Source organism: Ctenopharyngodon idella, chromosome 21, assembly GCF_019924925.1.
Source record: "Ctenopharyngodon idella isolate HZGC_01 chromosome 21, HZGC01, whole genome shotgun sequence".
NCBI lineage: Eukaryota > Metazoa > Chordata > Actinopteri > Cypriniformes > Xenocyprididae > Ctenopharyngodon > Ctenopharyngodon idella.
This window is the reverse complement of record NC_067240.1, coordinates 24140634-24153643: the sequence shown is the minus strand read 5'-3', so window position 1 is coordinate 24153643 and position 13010 is coordinate 24140634. Positions and strand designations below refer to the sequence as shown.

At 38.6% G+C, this 13010-nt stretch overlaps 1 protein-coding gene across 2 annotated transcripts in view; it reads right to left on the bottom strand.

Moving 5' to 3' along the window:
- dacha (dachshund a) overlaps positions 1-13010 on the bottom strand; it is a 182796-nt gene that overhangs the window by 22752 nt on the left and 147034 nt on the right. For both annotated transcript variants that reach the window (XM_051877524.1, XM_051877523.1), the window contains 3 exons: positions 12601-12773; positions 11463-11598; positions 10885-10962 (listed from right to left, as the gene is read on the bottom strand). In XM_051877524.1, coding sequence (XP_051733484.1) covers positions 10885-10962; positions 11463-11598; positions 12601-12773 — 387 coding nt within the window. The remainder of the gene's footprint in view (positions 1-10884; positions 10963-11462; positions 11599-12600; positions 12774-13010) is intronic.

Below are 13010 nucleotides of genomic sequence, written 5' to 3'. Positions count from 1 at the left end.
AAAATTGTGACATCAAAAATGAAAATAAGCATTTTAGTACCATTTAAGACTGTGTAGTGATGTTCATTTTAATGGCAATTAAGCATGTTGGATGTTTTAATTTTATTATTATTTATGTAAATCCCAATATTTTAGAGTTAAGAATAATGTAATATCTGCATTTTAAATACTTTAACATGTAAATAATATATTATTATGACTATTTGCATTTATTTAACATTTAATTTACCTTTTTAATTTGGAACCATAGTTATAAAAATTTAAATGTGTTTATTTATTTATTTTTTGCATTACTACAATGCATATTGGAGGGCAATTTTTAGCTGTCATAAATAATGTGAGAATACAAAATATCATAATGGTCCTAAAATAAGCTTCATTGTCTTTGTTTCCATTCATTTTTGGTTTAAATATGACATGTTCTGTGTGTCATTCTCAGTCAGCAACTAAACATCACAAAGTCGATCACGTAAGGTTGAGTGAGCACACAACACTTGTTCTGAACAGTTTGTGCCTCTGGGAAAATGAATGGATGGCAATTGCATTGAGAAATCAGGAAGAAAAAGGAAAACGCAAGAGAAATAAAACAAGAGTAAGTAAACATTGAGAAAATATTAAGAGAATAGGGTGAACAAGAGGACCTTCTCGCCGATCCGATGGCATACAGACTCTGATGGAGCGTTAGCCCACTAGAGAAAAAAGCTTGAGAGAGACAGATCGCCCCTCTGCCAGTTAGACATTTATTCCCAACAAGATGGCAGTGTTTGACAGGAGGCGCCAGGGGAGCCCTAAAGCATGGGGATCCAAACGCCTGGGTGGTATTTATAGCTGTGAGACACAGTCCAATCAGACCCAACTCACAGAGGAGTAACACGACGGAAGAAACTCCTAGATGAACACCCTCACCGATTCACAAACATACAGAGATGTGTTAGTAGACAGTCTTCAATCTACACAACTACCTGCAATTTACATGAAAATAGGTAACCTAGTGTGCTGATTACAGTGAAGGTCTGGTCACATTTATCATTGCTTTGAAAAATTTTGGGGGGATGAAATCCAGTCATTTCAATTGGGAGTTGTGCATGAGGGTGAAAAAGTTCCTTAGCTTTTGCTAATTTTCAAGTTCATGCGAATTCACAGTGCTGACCAATAGAAAGCACAAATCTATTTGAACTTACTAATCTGAAAGATCCTCTGGTTTGTTGACTTGCTATAACAAAAATTCAACAAAGCACAGAAACTTCCTACCACCAAACCGCAAGCTATATTACCGGCACAGTAAATGAAAGTCAATGAAAACAACACGGCGCACAAGTCACTCCCTATCACCTCTTAATTTCGTTCTTCGACTTCAAATAATTCTCAGGGGTTACACTTCCAAAACTTGAGGTCCACGGGGCCCCTGATTCACTAGAGCGCAGAATAACAAGCTACATTAAAACCAGGCCCCCAAAAGGAAATGCACAAAGCACTTAATGAGCTCAACCAAAGCAAAGGACCAATGTTCGTTAGTTAACCCCCACGATACATACGTATACACAGAAAAAGATGAAAGCAGGACAATAAAAAGCCCTAACAGTAATAGGTTGAAGGAGGAAGTGAATGAGGGGGTATTAGTGTATATTACATTTTAACAACCATATGAAGGCTGGACCGCAGAACACGTCTGGGCTGTTCTGGATGATAGAGAATGGTGGGAATGCAAAATGAAAGAATAGTTCAATCTAAATGGTGCAATGAGAGCTATAAAAGTGGCACTACATTGACTTACTGGATCAGTATATTAGGAAAACTAACTAGAAATCAACAGTACAGTGACTTGGAGAACTAGAAAGCTAAACTAAATCCACTTTTTCTGTTTTTGCCATTTTTCAACTTTCATTGACGGGTATAAGAGAAAGCAGACAGGGTTAAGGAAATAAAATGAACTGGACTCAAACCTCTGTTTCCCAAGCAAGCACCAAGGCTCAATGTGTCAGAGCATATGTCACGAACCACTAGGCCATGGATTTTAAGCACAAGCAAATATTCAAACTTTCACCAAGTGTAAAACAACGACATAGACTAAAAACAAACACAACTAATTTGGGCGCATTCTCACTTAAGTCTACAGGAGACTACAGGAAAGGGCAATTTAAACGAACAAATACACCTGCAAATAAACAGGAAAGTAAACAAACTAGAAAAGAGGCCAGGCTGCGTTTTCCTGACACTCCAGCCCTGTGCCTAATGAATATGTGTACATGAAATGAGCCTTAATGAGCATTTCCTTCTCCCCCAATTAGCGTGTGAAGAGCAGTAGGTGGAATATTAAATGAGAGGAATACTAGGTCAACACAGCAGCCCTTAACCTGAGCGCAGGAGGAATGGACCTGCGAGATGAACACGTCTCAAGGGACACAAAAAAGAAGTCGAGACGCCAGCGAGAAAGTTTTCCTCACATGGTCCAATTGTCCTTTCATTTTCTTTATTTGGAAATGTGAACTCTTTTGTGACTTTCGCTCGTTTTACAGCATATTAAGATCAGAATAGAGTTTAGCCTTTAGTGTATTTGCATTCAGTCTAATCTATATGTTACCATACCTTTTAAAGTTGATAAAGATATACAAATAGTCTTTAACTTCTGGCATCCAAATTATAGGCACCTGTTTTCAAGGCGGATACAAATTTGCGTGGTAAAATGTTCTCTACATTGAGAACATCCTCTTCCTCTGATTCCACCTGGGAAGAACTAGCATAGCAAGCAGCAATATTAACAGGTGGCACATTGTACATTTGCCCTGCATTGAATATACTGTAAGTGAAAAACAGCATGAAAAGAGTAGTATGTCTGAATTCATAGTATTCATAAAACAGTAGGACGTAAAAAAGTTACCTACTACTTCCATCGAGATTAAGAAGTGTGCATTTGATGGACACTTTACTATCCCACAAGGCCATGGGACAGGAGAATGGCAGTGAAGAGACAACTGATGCTGTAAGATGCCGTATGTAGTTTGTCCGGATTTCATTCATACTATATAGAATAGGGGTGTAATGATACCCTCATGTCACGATTCGATACATATCACGATACTGAACTCACGATACGATATTATTGCGATTCTCCAAGACATATGGTGAAAGGATAACAAAAAAATGTGCTGTTGATTAAAATGCTAAATTTGGTATTACATTGGAAGTGGAAATGAATAGGTTTGGACTTGGTGCTGATAACCCAATGCACAGGACAATGGTGACACCAGAATAAAAATATTAATGATTCTAATGCTGAAACACAGATTTATTTAAGAGGAATATGTTTACACTCTTGTCACTGACTAGATGTATTTAAAATAATATTTTACTGGTAACATAAGACATTTGGCATTATCAGGACCCACAAATATTCCCCCATTGCATTATTATACATTATATTCAACATATTTATATAGTAGTTTAATGTAATACTGACACTAAAACTCTGTAAACTTGAATTTTTTCCTCATGCAGTAATTTTCATTTTGGGTGAACTATGCACAACACATTATCACTATCCACAATACGATATTGTTGCATTTTTGTATTGCGATATATTGTGACGCAATATATCGTTACACCCCTAATATAGAACATACTTTTTTTAATGGTCGTAAAATTCTTATTCAAATGTAGTACCTACTAAACAGTATGCGCACTACACTTTTTGTTCTACTGACTTCCATTCATACGCAAATGCATCAGGCCAGAAACGCAAGCTAATGTGATAAGTTTCGCATTTTGCTGCTTTCCAAAGTTCAAGTTTATTGAACTCCTGTGAATTCAAATTACTTGTGACCAGCAGAAGTTCGATATGTCACGGCGTGACCTCTTGGCTAAATTAAAAGAATGCATATTTTTGCAGTAAAGTTGAGTAGATCGTATATTTTTACATTTTGAATGTATAACTGTTTGTCATATGTTGAATTCATGTTTATAAAAAGACGCCGCAGAGTGTGACGTCATTTCACGACGGTTGTTTTCACTTAGCCTTTGGTTAGCAAGCTAACAATTTAGCATATAGCTTAGCATAGTGCTAAGTGGTTAAAAAAGCTCATCTGATAACCTCGGACAAGATATAATTATTGCAATAAACTAACTTGTATGACGTCGAGTTAAAACTGTGCATGTCTATGTGTTCATCACGTTGCTTCCTCTGTAAACTGATAGTTAGAGTTATTTAATTCTGGCACATGTATTGTTTTCTTTTATCTGTGCGAGTATCTCTGTCTGCCTTGGGGCAGCTTTCCTTCAGATGTGATGGTGACACCGCACAGGAGACTGCGCAAGCCTGAGAGACAAAACCTGTTCCAACTCTTCCCTCAGAACCAGAGCAGAACACAAGCACCTGTCCTCACCCTTCTCCTCCTCTCTGCCTTCATCTGTGTGTGTGCGCGAGAGAGAGAGAAAGGAGATAGAGCGCACATCATTTATCACTTGTGTTCTCGTCCAAAAATGTCGCTTTTGTGGGGTGACTTTCAACCGTGCTAACCTTGCCCCAAATTGCTAACTGTTTACTTTTTCTTTTCCAACATGTCATTGATTTTCCTCACCTAATATCTGTTCCTCATCGTTAACACAAAGAGAAACACCGTGCGCCGTGAGCAGACCCTCTAACCCTCCAGCCGGAGAGCTCTCGAGGGCCGCTGGGGCACCGCAAAGGGTCTTGGTTTAATTAAACCATCACAAACGCGCTTAGAACAGCAATCAACCTAATGATCAAAAAGGGTCTTCAAAGCCCATGGATGGTCCCCTTTGCACATATCTGAAGGAGGGGCTTGCGAATAAACAAACAAAAATGAAGATTAAAAATACAAGGCTCGAAAAGCCAAGCGCTTGCTGTTGGAGGACCGATCCCTGACTTGGAACGAAGTAAAGTGATCGCTTCGGTTTCCTTTTACGTTTGTTGTGACTTATTTACCAGCACGCTTATCTCAAAGGGCGAAACAATGGCGCACATTTCTATCAGAAATCATTACAGGCCATTTCAAATCATTTCCGCGCAGCTAATTTCATAATAGCGGAGGGAAACATTGATTGTAACCAGATGCTACATATCTACTCTGTGGAAAACTGGACAGAGCAATTACGCAGCACAAGTCTCGGCCTACCCATGCTCCCTCTCGCACACACACAAACGTACACTAAGTGCTTCTACAGCCAAAGTGCTTCACATCAGCTTAAGCCAAATACATTAGCACATTATCACACAACACATATAGACTCTGGACTAGATTTTAAGTGTACAATGAAGTGATTTCTGAGAAACAAAAATCAAAGAAAAACACAGTGGCACCTGCTTAGCATGTTGTCAGGTCTATGTTATGCATGTTGAATGCATTTGTCATTTGAATTAGTCAAATTTAAATCAGACATCCATGTTAATGTTCTTTTGACTTCATGTTGATTTTTAAATCAACATGAAGTCAAATGAACCTTTTCTGGGTCAATCTTAGTTTGAACTATTTAATTCCTCCAACAACCTGAGATCACTTTTCACCATCCAATCAATTTTTGATGGACAAAATCAAGTCCTGCCCTGCATTTCTCATTTTACTTTGAAATATTGGTGTTTCTGGAAAGTTCATATTTACATTTTGAGAAGTCGTAATCACGACGTCAGTTGTGTTCAAATCGCTTTGGTTGGAGCAATTCAATTTAACAAATTTAATTCAATACAGAAGCTGCATTCATTGCAACCGCAATGTTTTCCCACTGAAACACCTCAAAATCTATGGGCTCAAAGAATTCCTCAGAATTCCAGAGATTTTCCCCACTCATAAAAAGTGTTTGACTCGTAAATTTGATCTTTTTGACATGACTTGAATGCTCCATCAAAAATTAAAATTGGCTGTAAATATGATTGATTTCTACGTTAGCTTAGCACATTAGCATTAATACCACGGTAATAACACAATTTCCTGTTCAATTTACACTGTACAGAACCCATCCAACATTTACAGTTTATGGTTCTGCATCCACTCCAAAATAAAGGTGTAATTTTACGCTTAAGTGGCTCTAAATTGTCCTAAAACAAACAGTATGCTAACATTAGCCTCTCAGCTCTGGAAAACACCTATATGCTTATGTAAAGTTGGTCGCTTGGTTTTCACTCATAAATGTTGTTCAATGGTTTGGGATTCAATTAACAACAATAATAGGCCATCTAATGATAAAACAGTGTTATTGATGTGTGGAAAAATGTTGCGTTTACTATTTAACAAGAAGTCATTCTTACACATGCTGCATGACTTTGTTACACTTTTTCTCAAAGGCCTGCGAGAATCAGTGGCCTGATTGTAAGATTAATGTTAGTATGTGCTAAATGGTTTGCATATGAACCAAAACCACACAGAATAATATCAGAATTTCCTTTTGCTCTTTAACGGAAGAAATGAGAGACCCTGCCTGCAGTGAGAGCAGCTCCTGTTGGCATTCAACCAGCCCTGAGTGAAAGAGAGGAAGAGAGGTAAAGAGAACGAGTGATTTATGGAGAGCTAGAGAGGGGGTTCACTCACTAAAGTCCCATTGAAACACAGTGCTCCTGGCCCCGGGCTTCACCATTCATCACCACGTACCACCACGTCACTTTGTTTATCATCACCGACACACACACACACACACACACACACACACACACACACACACACACACACACACAGAGGCCAAACAGTGCTTAAAATTCAATGGCCCTTTCGTGAGGATTCAGGAAAATTGGCCCTGAGTAATCTACGTTTGTGAGACTGATCTTTTTCACTTTAGATTTGTAGATTTGAGATTGAGGTGCAGTCATATTTATCATTGTTCAGTGAATTTTCATGGGTGAAATCCAGTCATTTCAATAGATATACAAGCAATCGTGAATTATGTTTGAGGGCGAAAGATTTCCCCATAAAGATTTTGCAATGAGTTCAAGTTGGTCTAGTGAATTTGCCATGTTGACCAGCAGAACACTGCACTGCTTGCTTTGAAAATGACTTCTTTGTGAGCTGTGCTTCATACATCGGCACACTATTGAAAATGGATATTACCAAAATTAAGGGATGTTACAGTAAAAACTAAATTTTAGGTATTAAAGGGGTGGTTGATTATGATTTTACTTTTTTAACTTTAGTTAGTGTGTAATGTTGCTGTTTGAGCGAAAACAACATCTGCAAAGTTATGACGCTCAACGTTCAATGTAAAAAGAGATATTTTCTTTTAAAGAATTATCTGTTTAAGGACTACAACAAATGGCTGGTAGGGACTACAACGAGCTTCTTCCCAGGTTAGTGACATCACTAACCCTAAAATATACATAAACCCCTCCCCCGCAACAAAGGGGGTGAGGCCACGCCGGACTGCTTCAATTCAACGCTGGATTTGCACAAAAGATTAACATGACGGCACATGCTAGTTGATAAGTTGAATCAACTCCACAGCAACTACATAAATTTATCCACTAACCATTCAGAAACGCCCAGTTTCATTCTAAAAGTTGTAACTTCTTCCTGAGTCTCTCCATCAGTGTCCGACTCCAGTTTGAACAATATAAGGCTGAACACCATTACTGACAAACCTCATTTTGGCTGCGTGAGATTCTCCACCTTTGTTGTTGAAAAGTGTGAGCTCTTTCGGAAAGCGGGCCGGGAGCAGCAGCTCATTTGCATTTAAAGGGACACACACAAAAACGGCATGTTTTTGCTCACACCCAAATAGGGGCAAATTTGACAAGCTACAATAAATGTTCTGTGGGGTATTTTGAGCTGAAACTTCACGGACACATTCTGGGGACACCAGAGACTTATATTACATCTTGTAAAAGGGGCATTATAGGTCCCCTTTAAACTTCAGTGTATAAATTCCACACCATGTGTGTACTACAAATATAAAGAAGACCTCAAATTATGCTGCTTTTTGAGGACATACGTGCTATTACTTTTGATTTAGACTTGTGATTTTCACCTGTCATGCAAAAAAGTGCCATAGACCATGTAGGGGCCAGAATATCAGAGACTTTTTTGAATTAGACCAATAAGCAAGATTCTAGCAACTGCACAGCAACGTCCTGGCAACCACCCAGAACACCCTAATACTGCGGTGGCGAGTTTTTCACAGTTAAACACCACTCACACTTTCAGCAGAAAATGTAAAATATAGTCTCCTGATATGAGATATTAAAATCCGTTGCAGGTCATATAAGTGGTTTTAATATATAAAACAGTAAAAATGCAAAAACAAAGATAAATAGGTTAGAGAAAGAGGATATGAAGTAAAGGGGGGATGAATTACTGAAGCTCAATAAATAGACACTCACTAACATGAACAGAAGAGAATTCATAACAGCATGTAACACACTTGGACAGCACATCGTAGAAGTAAACTACAGCAGACATATTTAATATAATCATGGCCAATCTTTACTAAGTCAATCCTCTCTGGTGTTCAAGAGAGACCCACTGCTGTGTGTGTGTGTGTGTGTGTGTGTGTGTGTGTGTGTGTGTGTGGGTTAAAATGATGCGCAGATAGGACAAAAAGGATGGATAAAGTAGTGCAGAAGTCTACTGATACGTGTTTGAAGATATAAAATCTGTTTGATGGTGAGTTTGGAATCTGCTGGAATGATCAGGAACGATTGAGAACATGAAAAATAGAAATAATTATAGTCATTGTGTGTATGTGGTCAGTGACCTAAATTTCCTGCATTCTTTTCTCAACCCTGCAGTAAATGCGGCATGCTGCACTTTTAAAACAAGAGCGGTTTGTGGTTTTCACGCATTTGTTTGTGTGTGTGTGTTTGGGGTAGATTCTTTTCCAGACACATTAATAAAATATGGTCGGAGGCCAGGTGCACACTGAATCTCTTTAGGAGAGCCTCAGGGCATCTTTGCATTGTCTCCTCCCAGCAGCCCTGTGTGTGATGTGTGTTAGGGGCCGCCACCTGCTGTACCAACACACACTCGCGTGCAAGTTACGCTCCAGAAACAGTGCCCACACACACCACGACATCTGAGATTCTCACACACACACACCTGCATATCTTTGTGTCATAGAAAACAAAAAAAACAAAACATTTCTTATAATGATAAATTATGCACTTAAATGCTCTAACAGCTCTCTTACACTCATCTACACACACAGGCCATAAATATGAACTTCATACATGTTCAGTTAAGCTCCTAATTAAGTCATTAATTAAAAGAGAAGTGTTGTGACGCTGATATACTGCCAGTCTAAACCAACGGGTGTAAATTTAACTAACGAGCATCGGTCCGCATTAAAATGTTGTGTGTAATGTCAATACACTCGGCAGCGTTAAACTGACCTCATCGAAGAGTCAGCTGCAATTTACTACATTGTTCCTGAGACGATGTTTAAAATTTGGTCTGTATGTTTTCCACATGGGTTTTTCTATTGCTATAATACATTCACTAATGAATTATTTGCATTCATATGCACAGGAATTTGCTCTTAACTTCATTCTAATATTAATTAGACATGTATACACAGGGCTCGAATTTTGGTGTGGGATTGCGGGTATTGCGCAAAATTTTACTCATTCCTGCAGGTTTCGCACTTATGAGGCAGGAAATTCCGGCAAACATTTATTCAGTTAGCTTGTTGTTTGAATGAGCAAATTAATTCACACAGATTATCAGATCAAATCAGTAATTTGAAAACTTTCTGTGAGACATCATTTCACAAACAGCGAGAGTGCTGCCGCGTCTTCTCTCTCGTCTTCAAAATGCGCACATGGCTTCACATCACCACATTGTCTGTACAAGGGAACTGCCTGCTGCGATACAAGACTTTCGATTGCGTTTCGGGCCAGTGTTACATGGTTACTAAAGTTTATCATATGCACGATCTATCAATTTAAACATTCCACGCTTTTAAAGCATTCAGTAGTACTTGCGCGCTCTCTGACAGACGGTTTTCTGCGTGCTCATACCGAGAGCGCACACATAAAGCCGCCTCTCAAACAGCTGGCGAGTATCAAACTGAATGCTTTTTCGTGTCTTAATGGTCAGAAACACAAAATTATGTCAAAATTATTTATTTACATAAACACAGTCGGTTATGTCCTAATTGAGCGTAAAGAGTTGAGAAAGAGTATCAGTATATTGGATCAATGCATTAGCTCTTAAAGTGACAGCAGCCTAATTTACCTGCTGTGGTCTGTCATTAATGTTAATCAAAGAGCAAAAGATAGTGAGAAGAATATATCTGTATTTAATTTATACAATGAAATATTCAATCTATTCCATTTCTGTATCCCATTTTCATTTTCCAAAATGAAATTCAGGCCCTGATTCAGGTTATGCATGTTTTATACATGCATCTGTGTGTGATTGTTTATCCATGTGGTTTTAGTTGTTCATAGTTTTTCCATAAATTTAGAATAAATTTTAGTACAAAAGTTATTAATGAATCATGATTTGGTAATGAAAACGTTTGTACGCAGATTTCACGCATATGCATATTTGTGAATGAGACCCAAAAGCGACAAATCGTTCTGTCTGTCAGTCACTTGGTTTCCTTTTTTTTTTTTTTTTTTCTTGTCTGGCTAAGTTAGGATATGACTTTATGGTCATATTTACCTTTGTTTGACAAAATTATGTGGGCAAAATCCAGTCAATTCAATAGGAATCTGCGCATAACAGCGAAACATTATCCTCACAGAATCTGCATTGGGTTCAACTTTTTCACAAAATATGTTACGTTGACCGACAAAAAGATTGGTTTGAAAGTGACTCCTGTGTAAGTGGTGCTTCACGCATTGCTACATTATTGACCTTTTTTTCCCACAAAACTTTGTGTTGCACGTTTACACCATGTCTACGCTGCAAGCGAGTGTTTAGTGTGATGCCGTGAGGAACTAACCTTTCTCTTTAAGGATTTTCTTCATATTGATGCCGGTGTCTCGTGTCTCTGGCAGGTCTCCATCGGTCTGGTTCAAAACTGCACACACAAAGAGAAAACATGTATAAAATGTGTCCTCAAGGTTGTCCCCAGAAGTCAAGTGATGCAATTCTGACAAAACCTTCCATTGGAAGCATGTGGGAACATTGTTATTTGTAAAAAGTATTGGTAACACTTTATTTTAGGGACTTTTAATTAGTTGCTTATTAGCATGCATATTACTAGAATATTGGCTGTTTATTAGCACTTATAAAGCACATATTAATGCCTTATTCTGCATGACCTTATTCTACATTCTTAATCCTACCCAATACCTAAACTTAACAACTACGGTACTAACTATTAATAAGCAGTAAATTAGGAGTTTATTGAGGGAAAAGTCGTAGTTAATAGTTTATATGTGTTCCCTATACTAAAGTGTTACCAAAGTATTTATGAAATACAGTAGGTCTGTAGTCATTATAATTAGCTTTATAGAAAACATTCAGTCTATGGTTTGTCTGCATTTAAACTAACTGTGCATGTGTGTCTGTACTGACCCAGGCGTTCAGGACTCTGTGTGTGTGGGTTTGGTGAGCTGGACACACTACTGCTGGGGTGGGAAGAGGGCTGTGATCCGGGACGAGGGGCTTCCTCCAGAGACGGAGCAGGAGACGGACTGTCCTGTACACACTCCTGACACACACACACACACACACACACACACAGATTCAGTTAACATATTCTTTACAAAGGACTCAAACAGGCTTGCCATTTTAACTGAAAAACTCTGTGTCTCAGCAAAATCCAGCAATACTTTAGTTAACTAAAACCAAAACCAAAACCATAAAAGCCATTTAAAAAAAAAAAAAAAAAAAAATTGACATACTAAACTAAAACTAATAAATAAAAATGCAATACTATATTGACATTAAAAAACTTCAACATTACTAAACCTTTCAAATTAAAGTGAAAACAAAAAATATATAAACATAATATTTAATTCAATATATATATATTTTACTTCCAATATCTGATTTTCCCAGAGGAAGAAAAAAAAACCAAAAAAAAACCCACAAATCTCTTTAATATCGCAAATGTTTCTTCTAGATAGCAGTGAGGTTACATGGAGACTTTTGCTTAAGTCAGTTTTTCACTGACTAGCTCTTGCTATTTAGTGTGTGGCAGTGAACATCTATGTAAAAGTGTGCATGTGTATGTGTGTGTACTGTACGCCTCGGGCCATTTATGCATCTCAGAGAAACACACAAGTGTCCTCCTCCAACTGTAAATTGACTCACACACTCTCCTCTCAGGGGGAACATGGCAGTAAGATAACAGATAGTGTTTGTCTTAAAAGCCTGCATCTAATATTCCCTAACACACACTCCGCACGGACCCAACAGAACATTTATTCTGTTATTCCTCCTCCGAGTATTTGGAATCAAACTCTCTCTCTCCTGTAGAAATTAAGACGGTTTGCTATACAGCTCTCTCCCAGGTGTTAAATGGCTCAGAGCGAGACAGGCTCGTGTCTAACGTGTCACTGGAGCAAGACACCAATCTGAGGGGATCTGCAGCTGATGTGCTGTGCACGCGGTGAAAATGAGCTGACTCTAGCTGAGAGATCTGAGTCCTAATGAATGACTGTTCTGCGTTTGGCCACTGAAGTCTGAACTTTGTGGCTGCGTGTGTTACCTTGATGACGGACGCTCCTGCTCTGGACAGGGGGCTGTGCATCTGAGCAGCTGCGGCCATGTTGGCGATGGTGTTCAGGTGGTTCATCTGGTTCATCGCCATGGCAACGGAGGCAGGCGGCAGACTGACGGGCAGCAGGGGGTGGGGCATCATCATAAATGGCAGGTCCAGCCCTGAGAGAGAACGACACAGAGAGGGACGGACTGTTTACATGGAACTTCGTTGGTAAACTGTGATCACAAGGCAGAAATCAACTCACTTTATATTTAAAGGCAACATGAAATCAATTCATAGTTTTCATAGGAACGACCAACTGGAGGGCAAAAGGATTTTAAAACACCCCGTGACTGTGTCTTTAAACAAAAAATGTGGTATAAGAAAACATGAAAATGATTTGATAGTCATAAATA